The sequence below is a fragment of the Rhinolophus sinicus genome, linkage group LG13 (assembly GCF_036562045.2).
Source record: "Rhinolophus sinicus isolate RSC01 linkage group LG13, ASM3656204v1, whole genome shotgun sequence".
Lineage (NCBI taxonomy): Eukaryota > Metazoa > Chordata > Mammalia > Chiroptera > Rhinolophidae > Rhinolophus > Rhinolophus sinicus.
Window position 1 is genome coordinate 33,693,798 of NC_133762.1, and position 20,889 is coordinate 33,714,686.

General features: G+C 42.9%; 1 protein-coding gene across 2 annotated transcripts in view; it reads right to left on the reverse strand.

Moving 5' to 3' along the window:
* The window catches only part of PPP1R16B (protein phosphatase 1 regulatory subunit 16B), a 92,196-nt gene that overhangs the window by 47,056 nt on the left and 24,251 nt on the right, over nt 1-20,889 (reverse strand). For both annotated transcript variants that reach the window (XM_019749132.2, XM_074318344.1), the window contains exon 2: nt 19,996-20,344. In XM_019749132.2, coding sequence (XP_019604691.1) covers nt 19,996-20,245 — 250 coding nt within the window. In that variant the 5' untranslated portion in view covers nt 20,246-20,344. The remainder of the gene's footprint in view (nt 1-19,995; nt 20,345-20,889) is intronic.

Genomic DNA, 20,889 nt, shown 5'->3' on the forward strand with positions numbered 1-20,889 from the left:
CCATTAGCAGTCATTCCCCATGCCCAACTCCAACCCTAGGCAACCCATGTTGGACTGTTATGTGAGTAAGAGATAAGCTTCAAAATGTCATAGCAGTTAGCCTCTTGTTGTAGATTAAAGATGGCCGTAATTTTACTAACAATTGTCACCCCAATAAATTAAAAAAAAAAAAAAAAGATGGCCACAAACTGTGACCATCAAACACGTGCCACCAGGAAGTGGGGTCTTCATCCACTCCCCTTAAATCTGGGTGGCTTTGTAACTTCCCAAGTCTTAAGATATTGGCAGTTTCCACTTCCTGGATCCTGGAACATTTGCTCTGGAGCCCTGAGGGGCCATGTAAGAAGTCTAGCTATGCTGAGGCCGCCATGCTGGAGAGGCGACATCGAGAGCCCCTTGGGCTACATAGAGAAAGATGCCCAGCCCAATCCCAGCTGTCCCAGACCCTACTGTGTAAAGCATCCTAGCTGAGACCCCAGACATTATGGAGCAGAGGCAAATTCAGCCTGCAGTACTCTATCTGAATTCCTGACCCGTGGAATTCCTGACACCTGACAACAAAATGGTGGTTGTTTTAAGCTACCAAGTTTTGGAGTGGTTTTTTCACATGGCAATAGAGAATCAGAACAGCTCCCTGCTAATGCAGTTCCCCTCTACATCCTTTCAAGTTTCTGGACATCTCTCTGGGTAACTCCATGGTTTTGCAGACCTGAGTCATATCCCCCTCCTCAAATCTCATGGACTGAAGATGACAGCCATCAGGCACATCCATTTCTCCAATAAGTCAGATTTGGTATTTTCCACCAGAAAGTTGTCAAAGATCAAAATTCTCGCCCTCCCCCCACTCCCACCACCACCACACACACACACAAAATGATACATCCTGAGTCTGACAGAATCTGGGGCTCTTCCAATCATCAATGGACTTTCCTTCAACATGTCCAGCCCTCTGGAATAACCCTCTAGCCTTAGTCAGCCTTTGTGTTCCCTTGGGAAAATGCCTACCAGCTTCTCCAGCATGGCAGAGAATCCCAGAAGCATCAAAGAAGCCAGTCCTCTGGCCTGACAACAGAAAGCACCTGCTATGGACTGAACTGTATCTCCCTCAAACTCCTATGTCGAAGCCCTAACCCTCAACGTGATGGTATTTCAAGATGAAGTCTTTAGAAGATAATTAGGTTTAGATGAGCCACAACGATGGGGCCCTTATGATGGGATTAGTGCCTTTATAAGAAGAGAAACCACAGAATTTGTTCTCTGTCTGTGTCTCTCTCTCCCCCTCTCCTTCTCTCTCTCCCTCCCTCCTTCCCTCCTTCCCTGCCATGTAAGGACACAGACAGAGTTCTCATCAGAAACTGACCATGCTTAGCACACTGATCTCGGACTTTCAGCCTCCTGAACTGTGAGTAAATAATTTTTGGTTGTTTAAGCCACTCAATCTATGATATTTTTCTATGGTGGCCCAAGATAACTAAGACAATCCCCAAGTGGCCTGGCTAAGAAAAGACTGATGGGCTCACATGACTTGCAGGATTTTGACCCCCATCAGCTATGCCCTGAATGCCACCTGGGTCAATGTCATGATCAATTACTGAGTGCCACAAGTCAGAAGCTGTTTATTAGCCAGAGCACACCAAGACCAGAATATGCGTGCCAAAAACGGAGCTGTAAAAAATCTTGAGTTGTGTGGGCTTTCTGAATATATTTTCAACTGCAGAGACAAAGATGGTGTATTTGACATGTCCCCAAACCTACCTACCGATCTATCTGTACAAAAGCCAACCTCCTCCATTAATTAGCACTTAACCTTAAGTTTCTCACAGTGAAAAACAATTTTACCAACCCCAATCCTGCGGGAGTGAATGGCTTCTCTTTCGGGCCAGCAGCTTATGAAACAAATCACCACGTCACATATGACAATGTGATTGCCTTGCTTTCATGAAACAAGGAGAACAGTCAGGCTCTTCAGGACCCAAATTTAAATATTTTTTTAAAAATAAAACCAAATTCCCCAAACCTGAAATTATGGCTATATAATGTTTTCCAAGCACCTAGTGTCAGAAAATGCTTTTGAAAAAGTCAGATGGGCAAGACCCTTGACAAGGCATCTGTCCCAAGGCATGCTGGGAAGTACAGAAGAGAGAACGGAAAACTTCTCAAACCCAGAGCTTTCTCTTTCTGAGTCTCATCCTATACAGATGATGGAAATTCACCACGGACTATAAATGTCTCAGTGCAAATGAGGTCTGATTGCCGGTGGTGGGTGCGCCCTGGGACGCCTGGTTCTAAATTGTGACTTTATCTGACAGACCTCATTGGGAATGGGTTTGGAACACGGCTGCCAGGTGGCTGCACCCACCCACAGGTGGGGGCTGTGGGCACTTGGCTTGTTGCTTGGGTTCCTTCCTCAAGTAGGATATGCTACCTGAGCCCTCACTTCTCCTAAGTGCTGTTAAATGGTGAACGGGGAGGGCTGGGATTTTGAGAAGGAAAAAAATGACCCCCATGGGCGTAATCCATGACTACGGCAGAAGGCTTGAAGGATAGGTTCTGAAGTCAGGCAGTCTAGGCTCGGACCACGGCAAGTTACGAGACTGTTCTAAACCTTAGTTTATCCATCTGTAAAATGGGGCTATCAATAGTACTTATTTCATAGAGTTGTCGAGAGGATGCAATGAGATAATGCATGGACAGGCTTTTAGCATGTGCCTGACACTTAAGTGTCAATGAAAACTGGTAGAGAGAAGGATGAAAGTGATGATAGGGCAGGGGGGCCCCTCAGATGTGGGTTCTGCTAGGACCCCTGGCAAGCAACCTCACCCATCCTTGGAGGGGCTGAGAGAAGAGAGAGTCCCTCCCTAAGAAGACACTAACCAACCACATTGCACCCACCCACCACTGCTACAACCTCAGCCTTAATCCCGGAGAGTTTCACCCCACTGGTTTAAAACAGCCCAGATTCCAGCTAACTGATAGAGACTTAGACCAAGTTTGTTTCTCAGCAGCAAGACCTAAGAAAGTAACAAAGTGGAGACAATTGGAGCAGGACAGAATGGTTCCCACTGCAGGTCTCGGATTCTTCTTTTGTCCCACTGTAGTAACTCCCATTTTGTGCTTGACCTTCATTATCCAGTTATTTTTCCACTGCCCAGCTACTCCTTCTCTCTCTCCAGCTATTCCCTCTCTAGTTATTCCTCCATTACCTTAGCTGCTCCTTTATTATCCAACTCGCTGTCACCCACTCAGATGATCTCTCATCACCCAGCTATCCTGCCACTCCCCAGCTTCTCGCTCACCCTCATATTACCTAGAAGTGTTATTTTCTAATTTAACACCAGTTTGGAAGGACCAATGGAATCTTGGCTTTAGTCGGGACAAATATAATATATAAAGTGAGTCTTCCAGGACCAAGCAGCTGATGTTCAGAGATGCAATGTTTCTTGATTATTGTCTTTGAGGCCTTTGGTCTGAGCTACAGGGAGTGGGAAGGCAGAACCTACATGGCACAAGACATGCAACAGTGCCAGGCAGAGCCAGGAGTCTCGGCCACATGGGAGGGCCCTGGGTGGCATGGCCCTGGGTGGCATGGCCCTGTAAGCAGCTCTCCTAGTTCCAGGTATGATGCTGAGACAGGAGACTCCTCTCCTTCATCAGGGTCCTGCAGGGTCCTAACCATCCCTGCAGTTCAGAATGCTCTCTCCTAAAAGCTAGGAGTGCTTCATTATGGATCTGTTTCAATTGTAAGGAATTTTACCCCAAGCTTGCCAGAAAACAAGTTATTTTCAGCCTCCGTGGGCAGCAAATGAAGAAGAAAGTCATGAGCCGGAAGGAATGACTGGGTAGAAGCCTAACCCATTCAGAGGAACATTGGCCACCATGTTTCTTTGACAAAATGTTAGGTGCCAAGTAACTTGGACAAAGTTTACTGATATAATCTAGTTTTTTTTTTCTTTTTTTAATAACAAGGGTACAGATCATATTAACTCTGAAAGGTTACAGAAAGCAATTTATAGAAGCTAATTAGGGTCCCTCTAAAGAGCTTTTGTAATTACGGATGGGTTTTAAACATTCAAGTGGCTCAAGCCAAGCAAAACGAATATTGGTGGCTGCCGTAAGAGATGATACAACAAACCAGGAAATCCCGGGCACCTTGAGTTCTCCGGTCTCAGTATGTAGTCTGACAGAAGTTCTTCAGTAGCAGGTCCTTTCATTTCAGGGACTCTGAAAGCAGGCTCTAACTATTACATGATGTGGGGTGGCCAAACTTCCCACTGGCTTGTAATAAAAATTGCTGTAAAAAGGTTTTGACTTTTTCATACTAACGTGTAAAGGATGACAATCGGACTATTCAAAGGTGAATGGCTGATAGGAGGAGGACACGGAGTAAATGAAGATAATGAAAATGAGGGTAGTTACGGCGGTGAGAGTCAGCAGAAGGATTAGAAAAGAAAAAAGAAGAGATGTTCATCTTGCCTCTGCCCCCTTGAAACTGAGGCTAGTGGCAGATGACAGTCATAGGCTACACTGACCATGGGCACTGTCCAGCCTTTATCTCTGATTTTTCACAGCCAGTCTTTACTCTCTCCACTTTACAGATGAGGCATCGGAGCACAAAGAGATGAAGGAACTCACAAAGGTCACCGAACGAAGATGACAACTTAGTTTTGTCTGACGCCATGTTCTTAAGTCCCAAGGCCTGGGACCTTTCTGCAAAGCTTCCCACACTTTCCACCGAGGGCCCCTTTTGATTCAGTTTCCCCTATACCATCTATGTTTGGAAAGGTTTTCTATACTGAGCACATTGATTGCATTTATGAACTAATAATTTGTTCCATCTGGCAGATGATTATTTTTTCTGTTCCTGTTTGTTTCCACATTGATCCAGACTTTAACCCCAATTACTGAGGGTTCAACATAATATTATGAAATCACATAAATCACTGTCAGGGCTATGCAGCTAATAAGCAATAAAATTAAACAAGCCTAAGCATCACTCCCTAGTGCTGAATTCTGACTGTCACAGTTTTAGAGTCAATGCCAACCACATACATGGTTGGTTTGCTCAACCCGAGTTCAGGGTTCCCAGAAGGAAGACTCTGGTAACAGTGTTTGGTCCACCTGGTACATCCCAGACATTCCAGAATATCAACAGCCAATCACAGCATTTGATCAACACAACATACCCAAGGTTATCACACTGGTTTGCTAGAATTCTGGTCTAGATCACAGCAAAGTCTAGAGTGTGGGGTAGCCTGTGACAATGATGGCCACCAATGAATCATGTCTTTCAGTGTCCACGTGTGTATAGACTCCGCCCACATTGGCCATGTGACTTACTTTAGCCAATGAGATATCAACAAACATGAGGCAGGCAAGGGCTTGTGCACTGGGGTTTGCCCTCTTGGAACCCTGAGACCACCATGCTGGATGAAGCCCAGGATGAAAGACCACATGGAAAGGGAATCCCAGCCATCTCAGCTGAACCCAGATACTGACTGAGTTGGCAGCTAAATGCAGCCTCATGAGGGAGCCTAGGCAAGATCAGCAGAACTGCCCAGTCAATCCAAAGAATCACTGAGAAATAATATGTTGTTGTATTAAGCTACTAACTGTTTCGAGGTAGCTTGCTATGCAATAATAGGAAACCAATATAACACAGTTTTTGATGATGACTCATCTGGAGAATGGCTATTACTACTTTTGTGGTGCCCAGCGAATTTGGGGTCCTTACGCTCAAATGCCTGTGTCCTAGGGTGTCTCTTGAAGGACTGGGCTTCATTGAGTTTTTCTTGTGTAAATGACAAAGGTAATTTCCCTCTGCCCAACTTAGCAGGTTTCACATTTCTCCTTTCTTAGTCTTTATTTCTGCTCTGGACACACTTCCCCCATCAGATACGGTAGACAGAGAATGGGGCAGTGAGACCCGTTCTGTTTTGCTGGCACAAACATGGGATGGATGTACTGGACAATGCAATAATCTGAGCAGATTCTAGAACATTCTTCCATTTGTCAAACCTCAGCCTTCCTTCACCTCGTTGTTTAATGACTTTAACTTTGGCTTTGATTATTAAGAAAAGGACTTAGGATGCATACATTTAAAGAGCTTCTGAGTTTCTTTGACAGAAATACTGACCATATTCTGACTCTATTAGAAAGAAAACCATGGTCCCTAGAAGCCAAGCAAGACTAAATCGCGATAGAAATATCTCATCTATCTCCTCAACAGGATTACTAGACTGGGAAATGTCAAAGATGGGGAATGTCTGGACTCCAGTGAGCATTTGACAAGCCTCTCATGTATCTCCTTATGAATACCCAGGAGGAAATTCTGGTTGAGTGTCATGGTGTTCGGGGTTTGAACAGGTTCCAGGAGAGTTCCAACTGGCTGAATCCCCCAGGATGTCATCATCTGGGAGACTGACCATGGTTTAGCAGTCTACCACAAGTGGTTTCTTCTTTCAAGATTAGTCTCATACGATCTAAGCATACGAGGCTGCTGAATAAAATCACAGGGCGATTTTACAGAAGAAAGAGAATTGTCTCACATGCCAGAAATTCACTTAAGCATGGTCGACTCATTCTGTATGTGTAGGCAGACCTGGCTGGAAATGTCATTCATGAATGTCATTCTCATCAGAGTGTCGCAAGAAAGTACATGATCACCATGTTTAATGGCATTATATCAAGATGGGTTTCCATAGTCACATTGTCCTTAGCAACAGAATGGTAATCTTCAAGTTAGTGGTCATGTTTTCCTCACCCCTGGACAGAATTTAGATAGTGTTGCTCATAAATGATCTCCCAGCCTCCTTTTCCTAGGCATCTGTTCTTGCCAAGGTTCTCTCTATAATAACATTATCCACGGTTAAGCATGTTAATACTGTGCTCTCTTCAAGGTGACTTTGCTCATCCCTGAGCTCCCACATGGCCTGGCCCAGTCTCCTCACTAATGAACCACCAGTGCTGGTCTGAAGATGCCCAGACGGTGTGCAATGAACGTCTGATCTATTACAGGTTTTGCTAGAATTTAATCCTCAGAGAGAAATTTTCTTCCAAGTTTTTTGTAGGAAAGGAAGGCACTTTTTTTTTTTATAGTAGAGATTCTTGCTATTGTTCCCACATACCAACCACAAAAAACAGTATAGTTAAGTTCATTTCAGTTGAACAACATCCCTAATGGGTAATGATCGACTCTGATACATGTTTAAAAAAAAAGAAACAACAGACCAAAGTGGAGTCACTTTTGCTAGGCCATTTCACCAAACCGAAACTTAATAACTAACTGTAGTTATTTTAGCCTCTCCCAAGAGTAGAATTTTAAACCAATCAGTCCAGAATTTCCTGACCAACGCTAGTGAGGTCATCTGCCTGGTAAAACCCCTTGCCTTCCCCTAAGGGAAGGTATCCTTGCCTGAAATAATTCACTTTCTCTTTCTGCCTATAAAAACCTTCCATTTTTGGACAAATCATCAGAACGGGCGCTTCTAGTTGCTAGATGGGACGCTGCCCAATTCATGAATCATTTAGTAAAGCCAATTAGATCTTCCAATTTACTCAGTTGAATTTTGTTCTTTAACAGACATTGATATGGAGGAGGTCTCAGGTGTCGTGCCCCAGGCTCTGTCTTTGGCCATCACCTGTTCAACACTTTTATCAGGGATTTCAAAATGGTCCAGGACGATGCTGTCTAATACAGTAGCCTAACAGTTAGCCTGTAGCCTAACCACAGTTGACTACTTCAATTATTTTAAATTAAAAAGAATCAACATTTCAGTTCCTCAGTCACTGTAGTCATATTTTGAGTGCTTAATAGTCACATGTGACTAGCAGCTGCCATATTGGACAGTGCATTTCCAACACTGGAAAAAGTTCGATCAGACAACTCTGGTCTAGAAGGCAAATGTTCCTTGTGTTTATGAATGACATACAGGCATAACTCGCATTATTGCACTTCACAGATATGCTTTTTTTTTTTTTTTTTTTTACAAATTGAACGTTTGTGGCAACCCTGCATCAAGCAAGCCTATCAGCACCATTTTCCAACAGTGATTGCTCACTTTGTGTCTCTGGCCCCATTTTGGTAATTCTTGCAGTATTTCAAACTTTTTCATTATTATTATATTTGTTATGGTGAACTGTGATCAGTCAGCAGCCATCAACACTGAGGCAAGACCCTCCACCACAAAAAGATTATGACTTGCCGAAGGCTCAGATGTTGGTTAGGGATTTTTTTTTACCAAAAAAAGCATTTTTTAATTAAGGTATGTACTGTTTTTTAAACACAGTGCTATTGCGACTATGCACTTACAAGACTACAGTATAGCGTAAGCATAAACATAACTTTTACATGCAGTGGGAAACCAAAAAATTCATGTGATTCACTTCATTATGGTGTTCTGGAACCAAATCCACCATATTTGTGAGGTGGGCCCGTATAGTAGAAACTGCTGGTGAATATTTCATATGAGGTAGACATACTTATTTATGGTCTGGCTGGCATTCATTTTCCCTTCTTCTGGTAATACCATCCCAATTTTCCTTGGGGTAGGTACAACTCATCTCCAAGTGTCAATCCATGTGTTTTAGGAGAAGCTAACTCCAGGGGTGGGCATACGACTCAGATCAGACCAATCATAACATTGTATCCCTACTCTAGCTACTGTGATTGGCTCAGAGGCAGGTATATAGCCAATGAGATTCAATCCTGGGACTTGTTGAACCTGGGACATGGTTGGAAAGAGATATTATTCCTATGGGGGTTCCTAAAAGGATGGAATACGAGTATATACTTCATGTTGCTGACAGTCACCTACTCAGAAACATTTTCTAATAGCCCCTGTATCCACATATGCTTAAGTTAGAGTTGGATTTCTGTCACTGGTCATGCAGAAGTCTTAATGTATCAATCAAGAATCCAAAATTATTTGAGCAGGTGGTTAATGAGCTCAAAACTCAACAGATAGATTTAGAGCCTCGAATTCAATATCGAAAATCACCTGTGTCCAGGAAGGCTTCTGGGAGCTGCTGGTGAGGCTCTGTTTCTTGATCTAAGGGGGGTGCTGGTTACAGGGCTATTCTCAACATAGGAAAATACAACCAGTTTTTCCCTTGTCTGTATGAAGAATATATTCCAACAAATACTTTTTAAAAAAATCAATTGCACAAGGACAGGATGGAGAAGATGGAACTTCACTAATGGGAGACTGAACTGGGGGTTTTAGTTTCTTACAAGCTCAATATAAGTCAACAGTAGCTGCCCCAAAAGCCAACAGAAACTTGGGACATGCTAACAGGCAAACTCAACCAGAATGAGGACAGCAACAGTTCCATTCACCCTAAGGTCAGATCAGGCTTTGGGAAAAAGATGGACTAAGTAAAGCATGTCCACAAATCTCAAAGTCACATCTCATAAATGTTAGCAATAGGAACAGGAGTAGTTAGCCTGGAGAGAAGAGATGGGAAGATAGGCTATGGGCACTATAGACTCAATGAAACACTGGAATGAACAGACAACCTTATCATCTACAAATAATGTTATTTTCTACACAGAAAACTCCAAAAGAATGGCGTGAAAAACTGAGACTAAGGCAACTTCAGCAAAATTACTTGCTACAAAATTAATACACAAAATTGTAAAGCCCTCCTTTCAAGACATAAACAAGACTTATATAGTAAAACAAAACCAAAAACAAAAAACCTATGGCTTTCCTAAAGGACATAGCATACTCATCCAATAGAGCCATGTAACATTTGCCTACTTAGAAAACTCACTATGACAAAGATATCCATTTCCCAAATTAATTTTTTAATTGTGGTAAAATTTTTGTAACATAAAATTTACCATTTCAATTACTTTTAGTGTATAATTCAGGGGCACTAAGTACATTCACATTGTTGTGCAACCATCACCACCACCCATCTCCAGAACTTTTTCATTTCCTAAACTGAAACTCTGGACCCATTGGACAATAACTTCCCATTCTCCCCTCCATCCGGTCACTAGCTAAATTTTTTTTTGTCGTTTTTAATTAGTTTTCATTTTCATCATGGTTAAATACACATAACACAAAACATACCATCTCAATAATTTTTAAGTGTTCAGTGGTATTAAATATATTCATAATGTTGTACAACCATCACCACCATCCATCTTCAGAACTCTTTTCATCTTGCAAAACTGAAACTCTATACCCATTTATGATATTAATCAACATTGGAGGAATCTATTTTTGAACTTCAGTGGGAAAACTTGACCAAAAAGTCTTAAATATTATGTGAAAAGCTGAAAATAACAAAGAACATTTGGCAAAAGAAGAGCAATATGAGGAAGGACTTGTTCTATCAGGTACTAAGCCACAATATAAAGCTATAAGGATCAAAACAGTGTGTCACTGGGACAAAACCAGATGATTGGAACAGAATAAACAGGTAGGACAGTTACCCTGCTTCACAAATGAGGCTCTAGAGTATGAGGGTGGCATTGCAAACTCAAGGGGAAGCAAGGGATGCTGGGACACTTGATAAATCTTTGGAAGGAAAATAGAGATAAATTTCATTTGCTACTTTATACTGAAATGAGATCCAGAAGGATTACACATTTAATTATTTAAACAAGGCCACAAAAATCTAGAAGAATATATACATCACTAGATGATGAAACACTTTAGAGCAAGAATCAGCAAGCTCCCTATAAAGGGCCAGAGAGTAAATATTTTCATTTCTGCCAGCTTGATGGTCTCTGTTGCAACTACCCAATCTGCTGTTGTAGTATGAAAGCTACCATGGACAATATGTAAAAGAATGAGTATGGCTGTGTTCCAATAAAACTTTATTTACAAAAACAGATGGTGGGAAGCTTTGGCTTTCCAGCCATAGTTTTCTGACCGCTGTTTTAGAGGGATAAGAGCAAAGAACAAAATAATGGGGAAAAAGCAAATATCATTAGGTTTGACTACATAAAAATGAAGAACCCCAGGGCATAAAAAAACAAAAACAAAATGTGAAAGCAAACACACGCGCACACAGACACACACACACACACACACACACACACACTGCAGAAAATATTTGCACCTTACATGACAAAGAGTTGACCTCTCCCTATTTCCATTCTTTCCCTTTCTCTCCTTCTCCCCCTCTCTCCTCTCTCACACATAAACATATACAATAACTCAATCATTGAAATTAATAAGAAAAAAACCCACTAGTGCAAAAATGAACCAAAAAAATAGACCATAGACCACGCAGAGAAAGAAAGAAATAACTAGGCAGTTCATGAATAGATATTCAAACTTAAACTTCTCAATTATATGCAAATTAAGACAACACAACTATTTCCCACATATCAAATATATAAGCAAAGATACGTTTTCAGTGTCATCATCCAGTGTTGATGAGGAAGGTAGTGATGAGGCAAGCCTGGTACTCTTTGCTGGTGGGAATGAAAACTGACACAGCCTTTCTGGGGACCAAATGAGCAGTTTATATTGAAGCTTTGCAGATGCTGATATCCTCAAATCTACTGAACCCCTAGGAATCTATGCCAAGTGAATAATCAAAGTGTTGGCCAAACTACTTTTATACAATGATAATCACCATGGCGTAATTTATAGTAGAAAAAATTGGAAACAGTCTCAAAATCCAATAATGGGGGAGTGGTTACATAAATTATGGTTCATTCAGACAGGGGGTCCATGAGGTCGCCATGAAAAATCTCTTTTCCAAAGACTATTATATAAGCACAAGATAAAATAGTCAACCGCTGAGGAATATTTGACTCAGCTGGCAATCCTTCCTTCTAAAAAGGCCGCCCTCTCTGGGCTTCTGAGATGCCACACCATCCTAGCGTTCTCTCTATCACCTTGGCATCATGGTCTCTCCTTTGTTCTCTTCTTCTTGGCCCAACATGCAGCTATTGAGGTGTCCCAGGGTTTTCTCTTGGGGTCCCTCCTTTGCTCTATATACCTTGCTTCCTAAAGGACCTCATCCAGTCCTTTGGCTTTGAAAAGACTGCATTTGTAAGCTGATGACTTGCCAATTTTTATACCCATCCCTGATATCTCCTCTGAGCTCCAGACTCACCTATTCATCTGCCTGCTAACGATCTCCACTTGGATGTTAAAAGGGACTGTCAACTTGGACAGTCCTACAGAACCCTTCATTTTCTCCTAATCTCCACCTACCCCCTACCCCAATCTTCCCAGCCTCAAAATATAGTACCATCGTGGGCCTAGATGCTTAAGCCAGAAGTAGTCAGTCATCACTGAGTCCCTCTTTTCATTGCCTGACACGCAGCCCTGTTGGCTCTACCTTCTTACTTCTCCATCTCACAGCCACCTCTGCAGGTTCTCACCTAGGCTACTGTGATAGTTTCTGACAAGGCTTCCCTGCTCCCACTCATGAAAATGTACTCATATAGTCTACTCTCCAGGAAAAACTTCACATGGTCTATATCTCATTATATGATTCCCTTCTCAAAACCCACCAGTGACTTTCCATGTCAACCAAAGTAAATGTACACTTCCTACCACAGTCTTCAAGGAACAATATTCCCCAGACTGCTTCTCTACCTCCTACCTTCTTTTATCCTCAAACACACCAAGCTCATTCTCATTCCAGGCCCTTTGTACATTTCCTCCAGATTCCCGTGTGACTGCTTCTTTCTCCATATTCAGAGCTCAGCCTAACTCACCTCCTAACAGACGCCCTCCCTGACACCACAGCTTACACATGGCCTCCCACCCCAGTCCTTCCTTACACCATTACTTTGTTTAGGTTCTTCAAAGCACAGAGTAGGTGTCTAATTTTGTTGAATTGATAAATGAATGTTCGGGCAAAAGCTATTTTTAAATATACCCATACTCCCTCTGTGTCTGTGTGTAGATGCAAATTGTTGAAGACAACTGGATTGGGTATGCCCCATCTGTGCCTCTAAATCTGCCCTCATTCATGCCTGGGGAAGCTTAACCAGGTGGACTACATCAGAGACTTCTTTGCACTCTGCTTCATGGTTTGGTTTGGTCATGGGAAGCATGGTAAGAAGAGTAGAAGGTGGCCGGAGAAAGTCACTGCTCCTGTTAGGCAGCCCTCTCCATATAGTACCCTCCTTAGGATCCAGTAGGTTCCTCTTCCCTTGGCCCCTTCAGGTTTGGGGGTGATAACGGCTCCTCACTTTTGCTAGCCCCCTGGGCACTACATCATTCCTTGTTGGTTCATGTAAACCAATGTTTCTCAAAGTGGTCCCCAAGACTCAGGGTGTTCAGGAGGTCAACACTATTTTCATACTAACCCGAAGATGGTATTTGCCTTTTTTACTGAGTTGACATTTGTACGGATGGTGCAAAAGTAATGGTGGGTAAAACCACCATCACTTTAACACAGCCAGTCTGGTGGCACCCAACTGTACTAGTAATCACCGTATTCCATGCTTCACATGCACAATAAAAAAAAAGGAAACCAAAGAAGATATATATAGATAGCAAATAAGCATAGGAATAAATGCTCCATATCATATGTCTTCAGGGAAATGCAAATTAAAGCAACAATGAGATACTACTACATATCCGTGAGAATGGCCCAAATCCAGACCACTGACAACACCAAATGCTGGTGAGGACGTGGAGCAACAGGAACCCTCATTCATCGCTGATGGGAATGCAAAACAGTCCAGCCACTTTGGAAGACAGTCTGGTGGTTTCTTACCTAACTAAACATACTTTAACCACACGATCCAGCAATCGTGCTCCTTGTTATTTACCCAAAAGAGTGGAAAACTTATGTCTACACAAACCAGAGCATGGCTATTTATAGCAGCTTTATTCAGCATTATGAATAATTATGAATTTGCTTTAGAAGTAACCAAGGTGTCCTTCAGCAGGGGAACAGATAAATAAACAATGACACATTCAGACAATGGGATATTATTTAGCACTAAAAAGAAATGAGCTATAAAGCCATGAAAAGACATGGAAGAACCTTAAATGCATATTACTAAGTGAAAGGGGTCAATTTGAAAAGGCTACATAGTGTATGATTCCAACTATACGATTTTCTGGAAAAGGCAAAAACTATGGAGTCAGTAAAAAGATCCATGGTTGCCAAGATTTGGGGAGCGGGAGGCATGAATAGGCAGAGCACAGAGGATTTTAGAGCAGTGAAAACACACAGATACTCTGTATGATACCACAATGATGGATATCAGTCATTAGACATTTGTCCAAACCTACAGAATGTATTAATACAACACCGAGAGTGAACCCCTACTGATACAGAGTTTGCAAATATTTTCTCCCATTCTACAGGTAGCCTCTTCATTTTGTTGATTGTTTCCTTTGCTTTTTAGTTTGATGTAATCCTACTTGTTGACCTTTGCTTTTGTTGCTTCTACTTTTGGTGTTATATCCAAAAAAGGTGAACCAGTACTTTCTAACAGACCGATACATTATGTTTTTGAAAAGTTTGATTGGGTAAAAGAGCCATTCAAATGCAAGACCAATGAATTTTAATGTAACAGAGTAAGAAAAGAAGCTGAAAATTGATATGGTGTCAGATTCCATATTGAACAAACTACCACCTGTTGTGTCTGATTGTGGTATCAAAAAATATCCACACTTATCTGAAAAGGCAATTTAAATGTTTCCTCTCTTTTCCAACTTATCTGTGTGAGATAAGATTTTCTTAATTTACTACAACCAAAATAACATATCACAACATATTGCACGCAGAATCTTCTTTTAAGCCAGACCTTAGACTTGCAAAAGTATAAAACAGGACTACTTGACTCTGCTCACTATTTTGTTTGTTTGTTTGTTTGTTTGTTTGTTTGTTTTGAAAAATATTATTTTTCATAAAACTATTTAGGTTAACATGTGTGGTGGTTTTAGAACATGTTCACAAATTCTCTTCTGTTCAAGAAGTGGAGCCCAATTCCCTTTCCCTTGAGAGTGGGCTGGACTTAGTAAATCATTTCGAGTAAAAAAATATATATATATGGCAGAAGTGATGGTATATGACTTACAAGGCTAGGTCATAAAAAGTACTGTGGTTTCCTCCTTGTTCATGAGTGGGGGTCACTCATTCGGACGGAAGCCAGCTGCCACGTTGAGAAGACACTCAAGCAGCCCTGTGGGGAGGCTCATATGGCAGGAAACAGGCCTCCTGCCAAAAGTCACGTGAGCAAGCCATCTCGGAAGTAGGTCCTCCAGTCCCAGTTAAACCTTGAGGTGACCACAGCCTTACGAGACATCCTGAGCTACAACCACCCAGCTAAGCTGCTCCTGGATTCCTGACCCACAGAAATTGTGTGAGGCAGTAAATATTTATTGTTTTAAGCTGCTAAACTTTGAGCTCATCGGTTATGTAGCAATAGCAACCTAGTACAACAGGTAACGGATTTAATGTCATGTTTTCATGAATAATACGTATTTATTTTAATCCCTCAGTTTATATTTCTATTGGGGTGAATATCAATAGATAGAATCCAGTTAAATGGAAGTTCTTAGGAGTTCTCAGTTTTTAAGAACATAAAGGGGCCCTGAGTCCAAAACATTTGAGGACTATTTCCCTCAACTCTTTGTAGATTTCCTCTTTATTAAACTTTCCTCAAATTACCCCAGGTGAGAAGACCATTTGCTTCCTATCAGGACCCTGACTGATGTAACAACACCAAAATATTATCAACAGTTGTTGCTGGTCGGTGGGGGTATGAGTGGTTTTATTGTATTCTTCATGTTTCTTTTTTTCTGTACTTTTAAGATTTTCTATAAGGATGCATTATTTTTATAATTAGGAGAAAAGAAACTTCCCTTTCCAGAAAATCATCAAAAGTGAAAGTCAGAGCTGTGTTTCCTTTAAGTGAGTCAATAGTTTCAGGGTGCTTTGCAGAACCCAGGTGTCCGCTGACGCACCAGGAGAAAGAGGGGGCAGGAAGGTTTGCAGGTGCGGGGGTGGGAAAGAAGTGGGGGTGGATGAGGTTCTAGCACCCCCCCAGCTTACCTCAGCCAGAATAGCTCTTTCATCTGTTTTACATATTGGGTTTTCTGCATAATATTTCATTTAAAGGAAAGTTTCCACAGCTTAAAAAAAAAAAGTTTGAAAACCTTTACCATGAAAATAACAGTTGAAGAGCTAAATTTAGGCTATAGAAGAATCGCTCAAACTTTTGAATGTGAATAGAGTTTCCATAAAGAAAACCCTACATATTCTGAGAGAACAGAAGCCATGACACGTTAACAAATGTTCAGTCATTTCAAGGGAGCCTGGACCCATTTGGTCTTGGAAAGAAGTTTTAGCGAGTGATGAAAAGCTGATCTAGGGACTCCCAACACGAAGGGCCAAGAGGCCAGCAGAAACACCAGGGTCCTTAAGGCCCAAAGGAACACAGATCAGAACCACGAGTAAGTGGTTTTCCTGTTTTCTAGGAAAAACTGAATGCAGGAGGTGGCAGGATCACCTAGCAGTTAAAAGCATGGGCTTCAGAGACAACTGCGCTACCTTCAAGGCCTGAGTCTGACACTTAAAACCTGTGAGATCTTGGCAAGTGACATAGCCTCTCGGAGCTTCATTGTCCTCGTCTGTAAAATGGGGTTTGAGAAGGCAAAAGGGCGCAGCCATTTTGGAAAACAGTTGAACAGTTTTCTAAAAGGTTAAACATAAATGTACCGTATGACCCACCAATGCCATTCCTAGGTAACTACCCAAGAGACATGAAAACATATGTCCACACAAAGACTTGCACAGACATGTTCGTAGCCGCATTATTCCTCATAACCCAAAGGGAAATAATCTAAATGTTTACCAACTGGTGAATGGATGAGCAAAATGTGGTCTATCCATACACTGGGATACTATAGGGCAATAGAAAGGAATGGAGTCCTGACATATATCACCACCTCATGTAGCTTGAAAACATTATTCTACATGAAAGAAGCCAGCATGAAAGAGGTCATATTGTATGAGTCCATGTAATGCAATGTCCAGAAAAACAACCATACAGAAGCAGAAAATAGATTCGTGGTTGCCTAGAGCTGGGAGTGGGGACGGGAACCAGGAGCGACCACAAATGGTCACAAAGTTTCTTTTGCAGATCACAAAACATTCTAAAACTGAGTTGTGGTGATGGATGTAGCACTCTGTAAATTTACTGAAAATCATTGAATGGTACACTTAAAATGGGCAAATTTTATGAGGTGTAAATTAAACGTCAATAAAGCTGTTTTTTAAAAAACGGGCAGTGGGAACATGAGGGTGGGGCTCGGGTAGGGGCTCTGAGGCCAAGGAGGGTCCCTGGTACCCGGGCATTAGCCTGAAGACGAGGCACAGACAGAGAAGGACATTCAGTGAGCTCCCCAGCGCCGCCTTTCTCTGGAACGACTCACATTGCCCTGGCAGGTGGAGGAGGTTGACTCAGCTGTGAGCTCAGGCGAGCGGGGGAGCTGCCACCCCACATTCCCTTCCCGCTGTGAGCTAACGCCCCATCAGCCTCCTCTATACCAGCTCCACCAGCACACAGAAGCCATCCCAGCCAGCTGGGAGCAGCGGGCCCTGTCATGCTGCCAGGAAGCTGAACACAGCCGGGAGAGATCGCCTGTGGACTGATGGCAGCTTCATAACCCTCCCCCAAAACCCAGCCACCTACGGATCCCCAGGGCACCTCTCACCCCACCCCCACAGCCTGCCACAGTGCACAGTGCTCAGGGCCCCCACCCTCACTCAACTGTCCCCCAAGGCCAGAGACCAGCACGCTCGGTCTAGCACTTTTCTCACTGAAATTTCATACACGTACTCTTGGATCCAGCTCCTTCATTTTTCCACATCTGTCCTAGATAAACACCTACATGTGTGCACAAAACGTTCACTTTGGCAAAAGCAAAACTACTGAAAATCTTATACGCCCATCAATAAGGAACCCATTCAAACATTCTGGAGCATCCATACTACGGAATATTATGCAGCAGTTAAAAAGAATGGCGCAGCTCTATTAATCCACTGCAGATGTACTGGCAGGAAAACACCTCCAAGATGCAGCGTCGGGTGATAAAAAAAAGAAAATTACAGAATAATGCATCCAGGATGTCATCTCTATTTTTCCAAGCCCACAAATACATATGTAAATGAGAAAAATGCCTAGAAGGAAACACATCAAACAAACAGCAGTACTAATTACAGAACACTGTATACTTCTGTGTTTGAGTTTTATGAGAAGAATCTGTTGTGTATATTGGGTTCTTAAAAACATTGAAGTCTTGTAAAAAAAACACACATATATATACATACACATATATATGAAAAAGTGTGTTAAAATGATCACCATGCTGGTGCAGGGCTCAGGGTCACTTTTCAAAGAGCTGTCACACATGCAGGATCTTGTCTAATTCTTGCCACACCCATTTGAGGGCAAAGGTCAAACCCACATTTTGCAGATTAAGAAACTGTACCCAAAGAGGTGACACCAACTGCTGAAAGTCCCACACCGGGCTGATGGGCTCCTGGTGCTCTTTCTAACCAGCACACGTGGGAGTACACCAGGCATGAGGCCTAAGCAGGGGACTGGGAGTAGGCATGGGCCTTCGGAAGCAGCACAGCCAGCTCACAGAGCCTCTGCAAAGCCCCTTCTGGGAGAGGGAGATGGGACTTTGCCAGGAGACAAGGGAGTAAAAGATGAGTGATGCAAGAGGCACTGATGAACTCTATCACCCACGACAAAAATGAGACATCATTATGTGCTGCCCACGGAGTGGGATGGGCCTGCCACGTCATCCAGCAAATGACACGTGGGAAGGAGCCTAGCAGGGCCATGTCCCCTGAGCCTGAGATTTCATCTCTCTCTAGGGGACGGCTCACCTCAGGCACTGAGCTGGCTAGCTGAGTGGTCCCCGCAATGCCTCTCTGCTCATTTCCCAGAGTACTCTATAACCAGGGCAGAAATGGAATGGTGCTTCTCAGAGGGTTCTAGAACCTGAGGAGCAACGGGAATAAAGCCCAGCATCCTCCAGTGCGGTGAGTGCCACCATGTCTCAGTTCTTTCATTGACCACGTCAGCACCAAGTGTCTGGAGGATATGCAAAGGCAGGAGCCCAGAGGGACCCAGGAAACACAGCTAGGCCCTTCAAGGGACAGAGAAAGGACTCACATACAGTGGGGGACCAGAGGCTGCTGCGGGTGAACACAGGACACACACACACACACACCCCTCCGCTGCACAATGAGCAGGCATAACCCCTGAAATCATGCTCAGAGAAGAAGGCTTTGACCAAATCGTGGACCCTCCATCCATCTTTATAACAGGAAGCAAACCTACAAGTCCCCGAGGCCAGTACCAAGAGCTTGAATCCTGGGGGTTCTGATCCCATCACTGCTACGTTGGTCAAGGTTCTGAACCTCTCTGGGTCTCAGTTTCCCCATCTGTAAAATGGGTGTTTTATACCTGCCTCTTAGGTATCGTGATAGCTGGATCATGAAACACATAATAATAAGATACTTAAATAAAATATAATAAGTAGAGGGTATATATAAAATCTGGAAACAGAGTATATGAGTGTGTATATGTGTGTATATTTATTGATTCATTCATTTAATAAAGTGATAATGTCTTAGAAAACATTGTGCATATTTGTCTATGTTTTCAGACTTTATGCACACCCTACATATAAATATGATTATTTTACACACATACAAACATATTATAATTTATATATTTATAGCAATGTTTATATTCTATACCACTTTATATTATGTAACCACTGTGTAAGTAGTTACGTTTTATTTTATTATATCACACAGTATTCTCTTTTTATTCCATTTCATCTCGTTATACACAAAAGAGTCTAAGATAAATTTGGAGCGTTCGCAAGACCTGTGCGGCTGCCCCCCCTTGGGAGCGGGGCCAGACCCACCCCCAGGCCGCACCTCTACTGCGCAGACCCTGAGGGCCAAACCCTGCTCTGGAGACACCGGAGGCCGAGGCGCCTCTAGCCGACAACCATCAGAAGGGCCTACCTTCCTCGGTGTCGTTCCTCAGGGAGGCCTCCAGCAGGGCCACGCTGGCATCGAAAGTCACCTTCTTCCGCCGGCCGCCAGCGCTGCGCTTCCGCTCATGCTTGCGCTTGCGGTGCTGTAGGTCTTGTTCGTACTGGGCCCACTTCTTCAGCTGCTGCGCCCGGCGCTTCTGGGCGGCCCGCAGCCGCTCCAGCGTGGGCACCTTCTCCAGCAGCTGCAGCTCCGTCAGCAGGTCCACGTGGTTGGCCATGGCCACGGCTCCCCACAGCCCGGCTGGGGGGCTAGCACCCTGTGCCCGGGGCCCGGGGAGCGCGGGGGCTCCGGCGGGGCTGGGGCCTCATGGTGGGGCCTGTGGTGGGAGAGAGACACAGGAAGAGATGGTGGTCAGGCTCAAAACTCTCATCTGATTATGTCACCCCGCCCCATGTTCAAAACAGCCATTTTTCTATTTTATTGTTTTCTATTTTCTCTTTTTTTATTGAGATATAATTACCCTGTAACATAGTGTACGTTTAAGTTGTTGAGTGGATACTGTCGGAGATTCCCCCTGTAGTGTTAGCTAATATCTCCATCACATCACACATCACATAATTACCCTTACTTTATCGTGGTTATATTGTTATAATGTGCAAGGTTATTACACTGTTATAACGTATAAGCGGTTCACTGTTGTTTTGTTATCAGTGTTATCTTATTATAACATATAAGGAATTGATTGTTAATTTTAAGAGAATTAATACTATATCTTTAATTTCTCAGTACTAATTTCTAATAGCTAAATATTGACCGATGTAATCCACAGAAACAAAAGCTCTGGAAAGCTTTGGAATTCTTAATTTTAAAATAAAGAAGTCCTAAAACCCAAAAGCTTGATAATTGATGAACTACTGGGAC